The sequence below is a fragment of the Pelophylax lessonae genome (genome assembly GCF_965119305.1).
Source record: "Pelophylax lessonae genome assembly, chromosome: 4".
Lineage (NCBI taxonomy): Eukaryota > Metazoa > Chordata > Amphibia > Anura > Ranidae > Pelophylax > Pelophylax lessonae.
In genome coordinates, this window is record NC_138771.1 from 143,489,723 (window position 1) to 143,508,213 (window position 18,491).

The 18,491-nt window shown below is 41.1% G+C and overlaps 1 protein-coding gene across 1 annotated transcript in view; it reads right to left on the minus strand.

Moving 5' to 3' along the window:
• The window catches only part of MAPK8IP2 (mitogen-activated protein kinase 8 interacting protein 2), a 108,122-nt gene that overhangs the window by 23,896 nt on the left and 65,735 nt on the right, over nt 1–18,491 (minus strand). Inside the window, exons 4-6 of the mRNA XM_082255280.1 lie at nt 12,129–12,201; nt 9,951–11,804; nt 4,803–4,878 (exon numbers count right to left, since the gene is read on the minus strand). Coding sequence (XP_082111406.1) covers nt 4,803–4,878; nt 9,951–11,804; nt 12,129–12,201 — 2,003 coding nt within the window. The remainder of the gene's footprint in view (nt 1–4,802; nt 4,879–9,950; nt 11,805–12,128; nt 12,202–18,491) is intronic.

Below are 18,491 nucleotides of genomic sequence, written 5' to 3' on the forward strand. Positions count from 1 at the left end.
AGAGATCTATGATGGCAGCAAATCTATGAGGACACTCTGATAGGGGCAGCTTATCTATGGGGCACTCTGATTGGGGCAACAGATCTATGGTGGCACTCTGATGGGGGCTGCCTATTAATAGGGCACTCTGGTGGGGGCAGCTTTTTAATGGGGGCACTCTATATGTTAAATTATAGTATGGCATATAACCAAAATCAACAAAGTATGAATATCAAATATTAATATAATATTGATATTTATAGTGTGGTTTCCTTTGCCTGCTATATTTTCTCCGCTGTGAGTGTTTCAGGTCAGTACAACTATGAAGCTATATACCATTGTGATATTTGATGTACAAATGTAAAATTGTGATTATAATGTATCTTTTTTCATACTTCTTTAGTGCAGCATCTATCTGGTCTTTGCAGTGCCCTGATGAAGCTATAATTGCGAAACTCGTTGGCTTACCAGGGACCATCAGACTGCACATACATCGAGATCCGTTGTTGTGGTATATTGTAACCATCACAAGTGCATAGCGATTACGGATCCATGTATTTTAACATATATGTTTGTCATTGTGTTATGTTATTATTTTTGTCTTTTTAAATACTAAAATAAAGTTGTATATGTTTTTTTATATAGTGGTGTTGTGACTGCATCGTTTCAACCATACACATGCATATATAGTCCAGCTTTTTTGGACCTCCCTTGGTCTCTGATTTTTTGGCATATTGATATTTATACTTTGTTGATTTTGGTTATATGGATTTTTGATTCATAATTATTGGTTCCAATTTAGGACTTTCATGTATATATTGAATCTTCTCACATTTATTTTGGGCTGAAATATTTTTTACATTTGGGGACCTTGTTATTTAAATGCGTATTCTATATTATTATACATCTGCATTTTGTTTTTGAGGCAGGGTCAGGAGAGTGGCAAGGGGCAGGATGGGGATAAGGGCGGAGTCAAAGGGGGCCCCATTAGGTAGGCTGTACAGGGCCCGGTGATTTCTAACAGCACCTCTACCAAAACTATAGCAACCACACAGTCTCCTTCAGGTGCACGCTGCTCTATTGAATTATTGCCGATCCTCCATATTCCCAGCGGCTGTCAAACATATTCCGCTGTTGCGGTTGGCTCTCTGCTCTTCTCTCTTTCTTACAACACACAGGCACAAGGTGAGGAGTCATAGCCAAGTGGATTACATCCAGTTGTGTCCATACAGAAGCTTTGGAGGTGGATTTTCACAGAACTTGTGTGATGAGCTTGGTGTTATTCTGGGAGCATGTGAGTGCATTTATGTGTCATTTTATCTTTGATCAATAAAGAAGTCCATTGCACTGGGGCATGCGCTTCCCTGGTTTGTGGTTTTTGATGAGATGCTTATGATATCCTGCCAGCCCCAGAAAGTCATGGTCGTTGGGGGCCTCCTTACTGTATTAATATTACTTTTTCAGGATTGGGAGTACGTCTTATCTAGAGGTGATATTGTCCTAAGAACTCAATCTCACATTTAAATAGATGACTTGGGTTTAAGCTCATTCTAGTATAGCCAGGCCAACACAGCATTTAAGTGTGTAAGAGGGTTTTTTAAATGTGGAAGAAAACAACACTACATCATCTAGATAGATCAGGATAATATCCAGGTTTATGTCCCCAACTCAGAGTTTAATTGTCTTCTGAAATGTGGAAGGCATGTCGTTCAGCCCAAAAGGGGATCTTTTTGAACTGGCACAACCGCCACTGAGTTGGAAAAAGTATCACCCCCTCAAAAAAAATAACGTGTAAACTCAATCAGATGTAGCTAATCACCTTCTCAATGGCACACAAAGCCATTAGACTTTCAAATGTGATCAGCTGTGGTCATTTTGATTAGCTCAGCATGAAAAGAGCTTTCCTGGAGCATTTCAGTCCCTAGTTTTGCAACTGAAGCAAACAATCAACTATGGGTGGCAAGGCACTGTCAAAAGATCTCCAGGATAAAGTTTTGGATAGGCACAAGTCAGGAGATGGATACCAAAAAATTTCAAATGTTTTATCAACACCTAGAAGCACAGTGAAGTCTATTATTAAGAAGTGGGAGGGATTTGGTACAAAACAGACCCTCCCTGGATCAGGATGTCACTCCAAACTGGATGAAGGAGCTAAGAGGAGAGGCTACCACTGGTCAGAGAGGCTACCAAGAGACCTCTAATTTCAGGCTGCAAAGCAACAAAATGTGAATATTTTAAAGGGGGGTGGGAGTGATTCTTTTCTATACCCACTGTACACTGCCTTTTCTCTGCCCACTGTTCAATGCCTAAACAAGTGCAGCTTAGTGTACATTCTGGCACAGATCTTGTGTGCTGGTATGACTGAACACCTATGCATGCGCAGAAGAGACATCATCGTGTGCGGGCCAATGAAGAAGGCCACAGCCTAGCACCTTGAAGAAGTCGGGTAGAAGATGCTGGACACTGAACCATTAAAGCAAAGGTAAGTATCATGGACTTTAGTTCCACTTTAACAATTAGGTGGTAAGGAAACTAAAGGCTCATGTTAATGATAAGGTATTAAATGTTCATTGAGTGGATGGATAAATATTAGAGGGTGCTTTAGTGCAGGGGATACTAGTAGTTAGTAAAAAACTGAGCAGTTACAGTATTCACTGCACTGGAAGCATCTTGCTAAGAAACTTCCAGTACCAGACTACCAGTACTTAAAACCAAAAAAAAAAGTCATAAAAATGTGGACCTGCAGATTACCTCATAAATTATACATGTTTTCAAAGCGTATTTAAAAGAGATGTATGTTTTTTTTTCTTTTTTTTTTTTAAGGATCATACTTACCTAGGTGGATGCAGCATCAGTCCCATGCTGCATCTGTCCCCCAGCTCCTCAAACACTGAGAACCGAGCAATCTAACACTGCAGATCGCTCGGTTCTCACAGCTCCCTGAGCAGAAAGCTGCTGAATGTCTCTCGCTGAGAGGCTGAGGCGGGTGAACCGGCTCTGTAACGTCGGCTGACAGCAGGCTTCAGCCCCCTGTTTGCTGAGAACAGATCACAGGAGTGCAGAACAAACTGCACTCCTGTGACCCACAGGGGAAGTATAGACAAACAAGCTTTGGCTTTACTTCTCCTTTAAACCCAAGAACCAAAAACGAATATATTGCAGCCTACCAGTTCTTACTTGTGGTGACTGCATTTGTTTACATTTTTTACCCTTTTTTTTACTTTACGTTCATCTGGGGATCCTATCCTTTCCTAGGGGGGGCAATACTTACAAACTGTACTGTATGTATTGAGGAGCAGCATTGTCACCCTGGCAGACAAAGTATATTAGGATTACTGAACACCTACCCTTTTCCTCTTCTCCATAACAGAGGAGAATGTTTTTTTTAGGTCTCAGAGAAAGTTAGTAACAATGTAGCTGATCAGATTGCAGCAGGGGTAGAAAACACAGGAAGTTATCAGCTGGCAAGGTTTTTGGTAGGGTCAACAGATATTATTTTATCAATCAGATGTTAAAAAAAAAACACTTTAATGGTGCTTTTAACAGAATAAATTAGACCAAACAAGAGAGGTTAATGGCAGATTCAGTTTCCTCTGCCCACAGTGCATCACTATCCAAGAAAAATTCCTTTGATACAGCTATGGCATTGTAAGACAATTAGGCATAGCTCTGAAAAGAGACATATCCGCACTGCAGTTAGAATATAAAGCCCGTACACACGTACCGATTGTTGGCAGAAAATGTTTGGCCGATTTTCGGCTTGTTAGTATGATGCTTTCGACAGCCGACAGCGCACTTTCGGCCGAACAGAATCTGTCGTGCAAGCATTAAAATTTTTGTATGCCGACACCAGAATGGCCGATTGTTCGCCACTCAGTACAGAATTCGGCCGACAGACAGCAGATTTGCAAGACTGGGCATGCTCAGAAAAGAAAAAACACAGGGAAAGTTAACCATCACATGACATCACTTCTGCAGTCGGCAGACAAAATTCATGTGCAGTCTTTTGCACTTTTCAGCGGACACGACAGCCCGGGGACAAAAGACGGCCGATCGGTCGGCCGACGATCGGTACGTGTGTACGGGGCTTTACTACCAGAATCAGTGGACACACAGAGGAGGAGTTACCTGTAGGTACCACACAGTGCTGACCCATATTTTTATTTGGAACAGTGTAGGAATGAGACATGTTCACAAAAAAAAAAAACACCCAGCTCATCATGCCCTATAGTTTGATTGAAATGTTAGCAGGACCTTCCGTCCTTCCCCGACTTCTTCTTTCTCTTCTTTTTTCTTTCTCTCTTTCCTCCTTCTTCTTTCGAGTCTTCTCTTCAGTTGTCTGCTTATGCATAATAGTTCTTACAACCTACTGGACCACTGAGCGTGGTTCTGGTGAAGATGGTTACAGTGACTACATATCTTCGTTAGTATACCATATACTTCTTTACATGAATACTCGTTTCCAACAAGCTGCATAACCTTGTATCTTCCATCAATACGTTTCGGTGTTCAGGTTATAATTCATCACCCAGCTCAGTTTGGAATATTGAGCTTTCTCCAGCATGGACTCAGAACTTTCATCAGTACGACACACTGTATTAGGAATTCATGCAACATTCTTTTTGTGTCCCCCTGTTGGGAACCCTTTCTTATACTTTGTTTGATGTACCCATCTCATTGCTGCACTAATGTGTCAATTATTTTGTTTGCAATAAAATTATTTTGTAAAAGAAATGTTAGCAGGACCAAAATTGAAATAACAAAGCATTAGGCAGTTGTTTCCTTGTACGACCAAACTTCCACTAAAAGTAAGATTGTCTCACCTGAAAACAGCTCGGTGTGTCTGTTCTCGCTCTTCTCCATTTAATACACATGAGAATAGTCCAAATGATTCAGTGCCTATGGAAAACACCCAAAAAAACATGGTTTGGGAAATAGAAACCTGTAAGGCCAAGTTCACAGACAGATTAAAAGAAATGTTATTTCTTGCCTCCTTTTACATTGACCCAAACATTATGAGATTCATGAGGAATGATAGACAGGAAGACATCTGCCTAACCTCAGGCCCATTCTTGTGCCTCTAACACTCGTCAGTGCTGCACATGTGCAGTGTAATACTTTATTTTCTCCATAAAAGTCAATGGTTGGAAGCATGTGTTATTACTTACAACGAAACCCAATGTAGCCCAGTCACTGCAAGTAATGCTAAAAGTGGGCAAATCCCTTTCTGGAATCAGGCATTACCATCCTTGCTGCAGTGATGTCTTTATAATAATCCTGTAGCAGTTTTAGGTTTACATAATAAATGCCGGTATTACCCACTTAAGGACTGGAAGGTTTTACCCCCTTAATGACCAGGCCATTTTTTGCGATACGACACTGCGTTAATTTAATGGACAATTTTGCGGTCGTGTGATGTGTTACCCCAATAAAATTGATGTCCTTTTTTCCACAAAAATAGAGCTTTATTTTGGTGGTATTTGATCACCTCTGAAGTATTTATTTTTTGCACTATAACAAAAAAAGGGCATCAATTCTGGAAAAAATAAAATATAGATTTTTTACTTTCTGCTATAAATCATATCCAATAAAAAAATTTAAAAAATCAACTTTTTTCATCATTTAAGGCCAATATGTACTCTGTCATATATTTTTGGTAAAAAAAAATCCCAATAAGTATATATTGATTGGTTTGCACAAACGTTATCGCGTCTACAAACTAGGGGATAGATTTATGTCATTTTTATTTATTTTATTCTTTTTTTACTAGTAATGGCGGCAATCAGCGATTTTTAGCGGGACTGCAACATTGAGGCGGACTGACACTTTTGAGGGGACCAGTGTAATTACTACAGTAATCAGTGCTAAAAATATGCACTGTTAGTATACTAATGACACTGGCAGGGAAATGGTTAACACCAGGGGCGATCAAAGGGTTAAGTGTGCTCCTAGTGAGTGCTTTCTAACTGTGTGGGGGATGTACTCAACAGATGAACACAGAGACCTGTGTTCCTAAATAGTAGGAACACAGGATCTTTGTGTTCATCTGTGACAGAATGACGGTCTGCCTTGTTTACATAGCCAGAGCGCTGTTTTGTCTCCATGGGTAGACCCGCCGGACCCGCTGATTGGCTCCCCCACTAGCCAATCAGTACGAGTGCGCGCCCCCACTGTCTTTTACACGAAGCGACGTACAGGTACATAGTTTTGCGTAATAGAGCTGACCTGCCACAGTAAAACTATGACGGCTGGTCGTCAAATAGTTAAGTAGTTGTATTTAAGTAGTAAACAAATTATGTTATGCAGGAGAGTGATCAAAAAAAAAAAATGAAAGTGCCCCCCATCCTCGCATGCATAAGTGAATGCATACATAGGTCACATCCGCATATGTAAACAATGTTCGAACCACACATGTGAGGTATCGCCGCAACGTTCGAGCGAGAGCAATAATTCTAGCACAAGACCTCCTCTGTAACTCTAAACTGGTAACCTGTAAAAAGTTGTAAAGTGTAGCCTATAAAAATATTTGAGTACCAAAGTTTGACACCATTTCATGAGTGTGTGCAATTTTATAGCGTGACATGTTAAGTATCTATTTCCTCAGCGTAACATCATCTTTCAAATTATACAAAAAAATTGAGCTAACTTTTAAAAAAACACGTTTGAAAAATTGCTGTGCAAATACCGTGTGACATAAAAAATTGCAATGACCGCCATTTTATTCTTTAGGGTCTCTGCTAAAATATATATATATATATATATATATATATATATATATATATATATATATAATGTTTGGAGGTTCTGAGTAATTTTCTATCAAAAAAATGATGACTTTTACATGTAAGAGAGGAATGCTGGAATTTGCCCGATATGGAAGCGGCTAAAGTAGAACTATAGGCAAAACTTTTTTTTTTTTCGTTTTGGATACAGTAAGGGAGGGTAATAACAGTAAGGGAGGGTAATAAACCCTGTCAGATTTATTTTTGCCATCTGTGTCCCATTGCGGAGATTTCCCTTCACTTTCTGTCCCATAACCAAACAGGAAGTGAGAGGAAATCCCTGCAAATTAAGGGAATACCTTGGGAACCCCCAGGTCACCAGAACTAGTGTCCCCATTAGATTTCCCCTCTAGTATTTTTCTGGGGACAACCCAAAATTTGAGATTTTCTTTTACTTTCACATTTAATGATAATGGTAAACAGGACAAATAGAGAGGGTGAATCTCCTTAACGGGGTCACAGACAGCAATAAAAACTGACAGATGCTCTAATCCACCTCCACTCCACTCCATCCAAAAGAAAAAAAAAATGTTGCCTTTAGGTATAATTTAAGTTACATGTGATAGGCTTCAATAACTTATATCATCCCAGAAAATTACTGTAACATCAAAATCTTCTACAACCTAACTTTTGAATCTTGGAAGAAAGAGGTGGGGGCTTGGCAAGTATAGGTTGACAGGACTTAAAGGAGATCTATCATTATAATTGTTTTGTTACAGTTCCGCTCCCTAAGGGACAAAGTTCTTTGCCCCTCGTTACTGTCACCTATAGGTATGAGGCCTGATCAACATAGGACAATGTACTACATGCACTTTGTCCCACAGGAGACAGAACTGTAACATAAATGTAAAATTGTAGATCTTCTTTAGACTGCACAAAAGGCAAGGTCAAAACCAACCTCCGGACAAACTTTTTTTAGATTTGGATTGTGCTGGCAAGGTTTAGAACCCTTTTCAGGTTTTATTTTTGCAGTGCAGACTTGTTAAATTTTTACTGACTTCTGCATCCTCACATTACTTTTCACAGGATGTCATAAAAACAGGAAGTTCAGGAACCCCCACATCCAATGAGAGCACAGACAACTATAAAACTTGACAGAGGTTATAACATTTCCACATCTGGTTAAAAACTGCTATAGCAGAAGGCTGGCTTTAACCGCTTGTCGACTGCGCACAGTATATTTACTGCGGCAGTCAGCCCCGGCCAGGCAGAGTGACGTAGGTCTACGTCGCTCGCCTGTCACCGGGTTTTGAGCCAATAGCGGGCGAGCGCGCACCCACTGAGGCGCGTGCCCGCCTCGGCTCGTTCACGGAGGAGTGCGGGCGGAGTGACCCGATGTCCGCCGGTCACACTACGATCGTCGGTAGAGCAGGAGAAAGGCGGAGCGGCTTATGTAAACAAGCCGCCTGTCATTCTCCCCTGTGTAAAAATGGAGATCAGACGGTTCTACTATGTAGAACCGTTGATCTCTGTTTTTACACTAGTAGCCATGTCCCACTACAGTTAGAATCACGCCCCTAGGACACACTTAACCCCTCCCTGTCCAATACAGTTAACCCCTTCCCTGCCAGTGTCATTTTTACAGTAACAGTGCATATGTATAGCACTGATTACTGCAGTAATGTCACTGGTACCCCCAAAAGTGTCAAAAATGTCAGTCAAGGGTCTGATCTGTCCGCCGCAATGTCGCAGTACCGCAAAAAAAAATCGCAGATTGCCGCCATTACTCGTTAAAAAAAAAACACCAAAAATGACAAAAATCTTTCCCTTTGTTAGTAAACGCGATAACTTTTGCGCAAACCAATCAAAATACGCTTTTTGCGATTTTTTTTACCAAACATATGTAGCATAAAACAAATTGGCTGAAAATGTTAAAAAATTTTGATTTTTACATTTTTTTGGGGGGAATTTCATATAAAAAAAAGTGAAAAATATTGTTATTTTTGCAAAATTTACGCTCTTTTTTTGTTTATAGCGCATGATCAAAAAATCGCACAGGTGATCAAATACCACCAAAAGAAAGCTCTGTTTGTGGGAAAAAAAGGACGTGAAATTTGTTTAGGTACAGCGTCGCATGACCGCGCAATTGTCCGTTAAAGTCACGCAGTAAAAAATCGCAAAAAACCCCCTGGTCAGGAAGGGGGTAAAATCTTCCGGGGCTTAAGTGGTTAATATTGCCAAGCCATAACATAAACCTTTTTAACTGAAAATTTAAAGTCTGATTGTATTTCCTCAGCACTACGCGTCGCTTTAATAAAGTAGCAAAAGTGTCCTAATTTGATTTGACTAAAGAAAACCAAAGTTAGAAATTTGCAAGTATGGGTCACTTCACTGTGCGCAAAGTCACTTAATTTTGCTTCATTAGCTCAATAAATCTGCAAGACATATAAACAGCACAATGTAGACAGGGCTGGTTGGGGGGATATGGAGTTAATTAGGAAGACCGCATCCCGAAACATAGAAACAAAGAGGGAAAACCCCCAATGGGACTTTTAGGTCTTAAATAGTAGTTCAAATGCTAATAGAAGCAATGAGGTGATAATCTTTGTGTAAAAACTTGAATTTTATGTTACAAAGGTATAAAAGAGGAAAATGGGGAATACAAAAGATGACATAAATATACAAGACAACATGTGGGTGGCTAGCCCTAAAATTACCTCATCATATAAGTGCATAGCTACAAAAGCAAGGAAACATATGATAACAATGAATACACCCTATGGGTGTATTCATTATTGGGTGTATTCATTATTATCATATGTTTCCTTGCTTTTGTACCTATGCACTTACATGATGAGGTCATTTTAGGGCTAGCCACCCACATGTTGTCTTGTATATTTATGTCATCTTTTTTATTCCCCATTTTCCTCTTTTATACCTTTGTAAAATAAAATTCAAGTTTTTACATAAAGATTATCACCTCATTGTTTCTATTAGCATTTGAACTAATATTTAAGACCTAAAAAGTCCCATTGGGGGTTTTCCCTCTTTGTATAAACAGCACAATGACCAGTGGACCACCACAGCAGTACTACTGGATGTTTCTGCTGGGAACTGGTAGCCTGCTTCTGGTGGTTTATGCGTAGCTCTACAGTAAAACTGAAGGAAATAAAGTGTGAAGGATAGAAAGTACTTTAGTTGGGCAGCAGTATTTTTTCTATGTAAAAAAAAAAAAAAAAAAAAACTTACTTGATGACCGTGATGTGCTGTTTACAAAGACATTGAGGAACTTCTTGGAAAAAGGCATGTTGGGCTCTGGTGATGAGTCTTCAGATGAAGACTCGTGTTCTTGAACTTCAACTTCATCTCCAAATTCATCTTCCTCCAAATCACAATTATCGCAAGCTCTCAGGAGGTCACTACCATCACTTAATATTGAAGTACATCTCTGAAGGCTAACCAGTTCCAGCTGAGTGTGCTCATCCACCACCAGTGTGTATTTCATTGAATCATAAGCCAAAGAGTCATCCAGAAGCCGTGGTTCAGCTGTATGGTTCTCCATAAAAGATTCTTCCTCCACACAATTCTGGTAGGGAGAACCCTTCAGGCTTCTGTAGTAAGGAATGTCTTCATCATCTTCAACAGAATATTCTAGGTTAAAGCCACGGTTAGTTTTAGCTGTTGAAATGTCCATTGTTTGCTGATTTTGGTCCAGTTCTTGACAGAGATCATCACAAAGATCATTATCTTCCAGAATTCCAGAATCCAAGTCACGGTCAATATCCCAGCCATCCCTTTGTTCCTGTAAAATTTCTTCTGTCCTAGACCAAGGTTTCTTTTCAATTTGATGCCCTGGAGATTGAGAACGACATTTAGCTGTAAGAGATAATCCTTCCAGATGGAGGGGAAGTCCTTCAAAGATTGGAGTAACTGTGTCACGTGAATCATGTAGGACATACAAACCAGGACCACTTTCTTCTCTATCATGATGGCTTAGGGAGTGTTGCAGTGTCTCCATATCCACCAGCTCTATGCTCTGTTGCTCTTCGGCCACTTCTTTAGGGGAATCATTGGGGGTGGAAAGGTCAGCATCTATCTCTTGCCCAACAGTCTCATGATCTAACTCAGAGGCAGGAGAAAGAGTATCACAGGATGGGCTTGTCTGCCTCTGAAGGCATTCATCTGGGCAGGTTATAGGATATGACCCTTCAGAAATCATCTTATTAACCAGGTTACTAAGCAGCCAAGGGGAATCTGAATCTTCACTCAGATCAGCTTCAGATTCAGAATCTGAGTCATACTCACTGTTTACTTCTGTCTCTGGCATTAACTTGGGACCAACTGGTAAGTAAAAGGATCTTCGAATACTTTCCAAGCTACGTTCTTTATTTTCATCAGCTTCCACCTGGCCCAAACTTTCTTCATTTATGTGCCATGTACTGTATTTTTCTTCAGGCTCCATCATTATAGGACCTCTCTCATCTTCCTTGTCAAGTAAAATAGAGTCTTTTAGACTTTGAAGGCCTACCTCTCCCACGGGATCTGGTTCTGGATCAGAAGTTGGGGAACTAGCCTCTTCGATGGAGTTGGTGAGGTGAGAGGACCGTCCACTGCTTGACTCACTAGTCAAATCAAGCTCTGTTTCTGATATTGATGAGATCATGTTGCCCACAAGCCTTCCACCTTCACAAGCAAAAGCTGCTTCTATTTCACCTTCTATATCTGAATCAGAGCCAGGAGAGCTTAGATCCTGGATGCTGTGTCCAGCTGGCATAAATCGATTTCTACTGGTAAGATCTGCCTCAATACCAGGATCTGAAGATGGAGATGTAGTTTCATTGGAGGAATTGGATGGATGACCCCTTGTGCTCTCTCTCTGATCAGGACTCAGATCCTCCACATTCTCTTGGGGTGGTGTAGATACCCTAAACTCAGGACCCGAATGCCATGAGTCAACATGGCTGGAATGGTGATTGATTTCAGGTGCTAACCTAGACACATCAATGTCTTCTTCCCTTTCCAGCTCTGTTTCATTGTTGTCACTGTCAGCCTCTTTGTGAGAGTCAACATCGCACTGAGTAACCTGTGTATGGGACACCAGTTCTGTAGATTTAAGAAGATGTATGAATATATACTTTTATAGAGAAACACTACATATACAATGAGATATGAAAAATAGGTAAAGAATTTGTGGAAATGACAAGCATGCAGACTGCAGTTTTTTCAAATAGCTAGAGATATGTCAAAGCAAGAGAAGATATGGTATTAGGGAAGAGATGTATCATCACAGAAAGAGGGAATATGATCAATCCATCTGAAGATGACTGAAAGATTCCACTCTATAATAAAGGTGCAGTAAAACAACACAAATGAAGAACACCAAGAAAATAGCAATAGATACACATGCAAAGAGTCTAACGATCTCACCGGTCTCATTTCTCTCAGGATCTGCCCAGCTGTCACTCTGAGAAATGAATCCACCGTTGTTGTTAAGTGTGTCCTGAGATTCAGAGAATAGAATATCTCAATCCAATACACTGCATACTGTACCTATCACATTCATATATTTAGATATACAAATTTATAAACTAATACAGAGCTTCTAAATGTCTTTGTATAGGCATTTTAATTCAAATTGTTTCCTTACAACTTCCTGCTCATTTGACAATGAATCAGTCGTATGTTGATGCTGATTCTCATTGTCCAATACAGAGACAAATTAGGGAATTGGGGCTCTAGGAAAGATAGCAGCTTTGGCACCCCACTCTTCATTCCAAAGAAGCCACCTCATATGCATTGTCTCTACTGGCAAGGATGGTCTCATCCAGTGGCGTAGAGAGTGTGTGTGTGTGTGTGTGGGGGGGGGGCAGCTGGTGCCTTAGGGTGGCAGGAGGGAGAGGGTCAGGATAAAATCCAAATTCCCAGCCACTTGCTGGGGATTTAGATTTTTAAAATACCTGTCCCCCCAGCAGACACACTAAAACTTCCACACTGCACCCAGTAGGAAAGAGGGCAAAGCCTGGAGGTTTTAGTTTACCTGCTGTTTAGCTGCTGTCACCAAGAAAACAGGGAGAATGGATTCAAGCATGCAGAGAAGGACGGAGCGGTGGGTCGATCCCAATCCCTAGTGTGTGCAGGCAGTGAGCACCACGCTGTGCAGGGGGGTCAGGCTGGGGGTGCAGGAGGAGGTCAGGGTGGAGGAGGCTCCCTGCTACTGGAGATCCTGCTGGAGTTATTCTCCTGCCTGTACAACGGGACACAGCTAACCTTCCTGTCCCTGGTGCTGCAAGACCGGTGACCGGTTAGATGTGGAGGGATTGCGTGTGATGGGGAGGGGGGTATCTGGGGGGGGTAATCGGAGTGAAGGGATCTGGTGGGGTATCTGGAGGTGTGATCAGAGTGGAGGAATCTGGGGGGATCTGGAGGTGTGATCAGACTTGAGGAATGGGGTGGAGAAACTGGGGGGGGGGGGGTGTGATAAGAGTGGAGGGATCTGGTGGGGTATCTGGAGGATTGTTCAGAGTGGAGGGATGGGGTGGGGGAACTGGGGGGAAGGTGTGATAAGAGTGGAGGGATCTGGTGGGGTATCTGGAGGTGTGACCAGGGTTGTGGGAAAAGGCCCTTGTCCCCATCAACATGGGGACAAGGTGCCTTGGTGTGGCTGCCCCACTCGCTTGTTTACCCCCCTCTTTCCTGCCAGCCACGCTGCATGCTTAAATAAGGGTCTGGTATAGATTTTTTTTTTTGGGGGGGGGAACCTCGCTCCTTTTTTTCATTTAATTTTGGCGTGGAGTTCCCCTTAAAATCCATACCAGACCCAAAGATTGGGGGGACCCCCACACCATTTTTTTCGCATTTTTGCATTTCCGGCAATGCTTTTTTTTTTTTTCATTCAGCTGTCAGCGGCGAAGCTCGCTGACAGCTGATGACTTACCTGTTGTTAAGGATGCTGTGGCCAGCTTCCCAGCCCACGCGTTAACACCTAGCTATTCGTAGTGTCCATATTGGGCCAATATGGGCTTAGAATGCACTGTGCAGTGCTAAGTACATTGTGGGGCGCTCAGCAGGTGAACATCCCATTGAGCGCCCCACAAATTCAGGTTTTCGCTGTTCAGGGCTGAACTGATGTTCGACCCGAACCGTTCGCCCATCACTACTGACAACCCACGTTTCGCCACTATTCTCATCAGACACCACCTGCATACAAGTGCATCCTCTTTTGTGAAGTGACAGGCAGGTGCACACCCCATAGCTAGTGTCCTTGTTTATTATGTTTATTACAGACGCAAGTAGGTTGTAGCTGGGCACAAGCCTCCAGCCTAGATTGCATTGTGAATGATCTGGCTCTGTTCCAGTCGGCAAGCTAGAGGTAAAGAAATGACCTAGGAGGCTGCAAAGTTGAATCAGGAAGTAGGGTTGTCGCCCGCCAGACTGCGCAGAATAGCAGTGGTGTGTGAGAGTGTGTCAATCTTTGACTTACTTAATAAGGCAATACCACTGCTTGGTAGTAAGGCTTCTGTACTAGGTAAATTTAATGCCTTTTATCATCATCCAAAAATTGAAAAGGGATGTCAAACCCTGCCCAAAGCCATCAGTTCATTCTGCAATTTCTTAATATCTACTGAAAGGGAAAGCAGCATCCTAGAAAATCATATTTCTTACATCTGACTTAGATTTAAAACAATTCAGAGTTATTATTATTATTATTTATTTTGCTAATAAAGTAGATTAATCTTTCATATCAGATTTCAGCAGAGTTTTTACCTACCGACAAATCATTTGTAGTCATAAAATTATTAGTGCCAATAAAGGAAAAATATAGTTAATAATCTCAGAATATAAATTACCTCTCTTCCATGTATCTTTGTTAAGGGAATGCCTCTGCTTTTATAGCTATTGGTCCTAAAGTCATTATAAGTATAATTTTGGTTTCTAGCCTAGGTATTATGTAAGCTTTGTGAACATATTTTGCAATTCATACTTCAATTTCTACGAAATCTGCAATATCTTATAGAATGCATAAATGCCTAATTTTTATGCAATTTCTCAGGTAATATACATAAGCTTATATTACCTAAATTAATTTAAAAGTATCTGTTTTCATCAATATGTTGACAATATGCAGTTGTATCTGTCTGTATCATCTGATGTCTGCAGGTCCATTATCTCCTTGTTTCACTGCATAGATGACATTAACGTGTGACGGTCACAAAATCTTTCAGCTAAACAAGGAAATGGTTTGTGTTCTTGGAAAGAATGATAAAATGGTTTATTCAGACTCCTTAAACACGTATGACTATTTTAGGAAGCTACTAATCAGGAGTCATTTTTCACATTGGCAATAGATCATATTAGTAATATTGGAATAATGGATGGTCTGTGATATTCCTTCTACTGCTTTTAGATTGCACTACTGTACTGTTAATTTATGTGGACTAAATTAAAACTTACAAGTTCAGAATGGTCCTACTGCTATCATTCTACAAGGAATGGTATAGATGTAATAAAAATGTATTATTTAATTAATTAATAAAAAGAATAATTAATTATTAATTTAAACATTTCCTTAATTACTTTACTGGTCAGCTGTTTAGGAATGCATTATTTATTTTGCATGGTCTCATTCCTTTTCTCTCTCTGAGTGAAATGGTTGTTAGACATGTGACTGACAATAATATCAGTGAATATTGCTGAAACTCTAACATAAGTAGCAAACTGTTGCAACTATAACCAAAAGCTCTGCAATGCTCTTAATATTTGCAAATATTTTTTGGGGTAAGGGACAACAAGGCTTTTTTGGTGGTTTCTACATGTTTGAAAGCCAAAGGGTAAAAAAAAAAAAAAAAAAAACAGGTTGACCAGGATGCTAAAGAAGAATTCCAATTATGTAATTTTTTTACATAGTTACATTGTCTAGCTTGGAAATTGGCCATTTGGTGTGAGCACCATTCAGAGATCACTTTGAGTTTTCTCAATGAATGCAAAGTAGTCTCTGATGGGATAAGGTGGAGAGGTGAGGAAGTGACGTCATGCTCTCCACCTTGTCCAATCAGATAGTGCTTTGCAGTCTCTGAATGGCGCCCTTGTCCAGACCCCCTGTGTTCAGAAATCAGCTGGGCAGCCACTTAGCATTGGACCCAGAAGCTATTTGAGATCACTGCAGTAGCAGTGTCTACTACAGTAATTTCCAGCTTCTATGGTATTTGCATAATTACAATGGTTCAAGCTGGATGATTGTAATTATGTAACAATTTCCGTACCTAGAATTCTTCTTAAAAAGGAGCTCCAGTCTCCTGTGTAAAAATTGCATAAACTGTAACTGCTAACTTTTAATAAACAGCCACTTACCTGTCCCATGTTCCAGCGGTGTGCTCACCCCAGCCATTTTCATCTCCTGTTATCTGTCCCCGGCGCTGACATATTAACTGTGGGCACCCAGCTGTGACAGCTTGCGGCTTTACAGCTGGGTGCCCAATGCGCATGCCCGAGCCGTGCTGTGCATTGTGAATGGTTCTGTCGCCTTCTGGGACCTGTCACATGTCCCAGAAGACTGCCGGGAGGGAGGAGAACTTCTGCTTTCGATCGCCTAGGTCAGGGGTCCTCAAACTATGGCCCTCCAGTTGTTCAGGAACTACAATTCCCATCATGCCTAGTCATGTCTGTAAATGTCAGAGTTTTACAATGCCTCATGGGATGTGTAGTTCTGTGACAGCTGGAGGGCCGTAGTTTGAGGACTCCTGGCCTAGGTGAAATCCAAATCAGGTAGCTGCTTCCTACCGCTCCCCAAAAGTGCCCTCTCTTTACCAGGAGTGGGGGAGGAAGCCGAAAAGTGGAACTTCCCTTTTTGGGTGGGGCTCCGCTTTAAATATAGATCAAATGTTTAAATTTTATTTAAATATTTGTTGCACTTATACCGAAACAAAAACAAGAACAATATTGAGCAAAGCATGGTCAAACTGTTTACAAGTGAAGTAAAGAAATAAAGTAAAAGTAAAAGAAAAGAAAAAAATGGGCTAAAGAGAGAGGGGGGGGAGTTTGTTATTTTGGGCTATTATGGTTACGGGTTATTAAGTAAATAAATAAATAAATGAATAAAGTAGCATTTAAATGTGAGGATTTTCTTTTTGAAAGTTGAGGAAGTGAACAAGATGGAAGACATGAGGCTTACTCCAAAACATGGATTCATTGGAATATGTTCACATTCTCAGAAGAAGGTAAAGCTCTCTTTGCATCCTGCACTCACTGAGATACTGTCTACTGCCACCCCTCCTTCAGGGTTTTCCATCCCTTTTCTAGCAGCTTTTCCTTTTCTCCCTTCTCCTAACACCCCTCTCTCCTTTTTTTCATCTCATATCATCCCTTTCCCTAATAATAACTTTCCTTCCTTCCCCTTCTCCGCGCTCAACCCCCCTCAGCCTTGCTCCTGCCTTATAACTGCCCCCGCCCTCCCTATTCCCTCAGAAAACTGCTGTATCCTTTTCATGTGATCACACTCCTCTCACAGTATCATGTTGATATTATATATTTATGGAAATGATGAACTTGTGAATGTTATGTAATCTTTGATGCAGTTATATGTTCCAACATTTTATGAAACATTGATTGACATTATCATGTGTTAAAAATTCTAATATTTGAATCAAAATAAATCCTATCAATTTTAGATGTATAATTTCTTTAAAACACTTTATTGTTACTTCTAAAGTCCCACCAATACAAGGGGTTTTTTTCTCTAAAACCAGTTTGGGATTATGGTAACCCACTACCTCTAGGCTTTCTACATACTTTGTATGCCTAGGCACTCCTGTGCCATCAGTCCATATATGTATATCTGTAGCATTAGAAGATGTGCTGACTGGAGTGATATTTGGTGATGTCACTATTGTGTTGCTCACTGTTACCTTTTCTGAAAACTCTGACACAAGGAAGCAAAACCCTGCTTTTACCAAGATGGCCGCCTCCACACAGAAACACAGTGTAAAACAAGATGTGCTAAGTTGGAGAACACTATACTGGTGAAGAGTCCTTCTCCTTCTCCCTGACTTTTTTGGGAGGGGGGGCACAGCTTTTAGAGATTACCTTTCTTTTACACATTAACCACTTGCCTTCTGTGCACTTAAACACCCTTCCCATCCAGGCCAATTTTCAGCTTTCAGCGCTCTCACACTTTGAATGACAATTGCGCGGTCATGCTACACTGTACCCATATGAAATTTTTATCATTTTTTTCACACAAACAGAGCTTTCTTTTGGTGGTATTTAATCATCTCTGGGTTTTTGATTTTTTACAAAAAAAAAGAAAAAAGACAGAAAATTTTGAAAAAAAAAAAAAGTTTTTCTTATTTTCTGCGAGGAAATTTTGAAAATAAATTTTTCTCCCTCACTGATGTGCGCTGATGAGGCGGCACTGATGGGCACTGATAGGCTGCACTTATGGGCACTGATAGGCTGCACTTATGGGCACTGATGAGGTGGCACTTATGGGCACTGATGAGGTGGCACTTATGGGCACTGATGAGGAGGTACTAATATGCCGCACTGATGAGCACTGATAGGCGGCATTGATAGGCGGCACTGATAGGCGGCACTGATAGGCAGCACTGCTGGGCACTGAGAGGTGGCACTGCTGGGCACTGAGAGGCGGCACTGCTGGGCACTGAGAGGTGGCACTGATGGGCGGCACTGATGGGCACTGATAGGCGGCACTGATGGGCACTGGCGGATGGCATTGATGGACACTGACGGGTGGCACTGATGAGCACTGATGGGCGGCACTGATGAGCACTGATG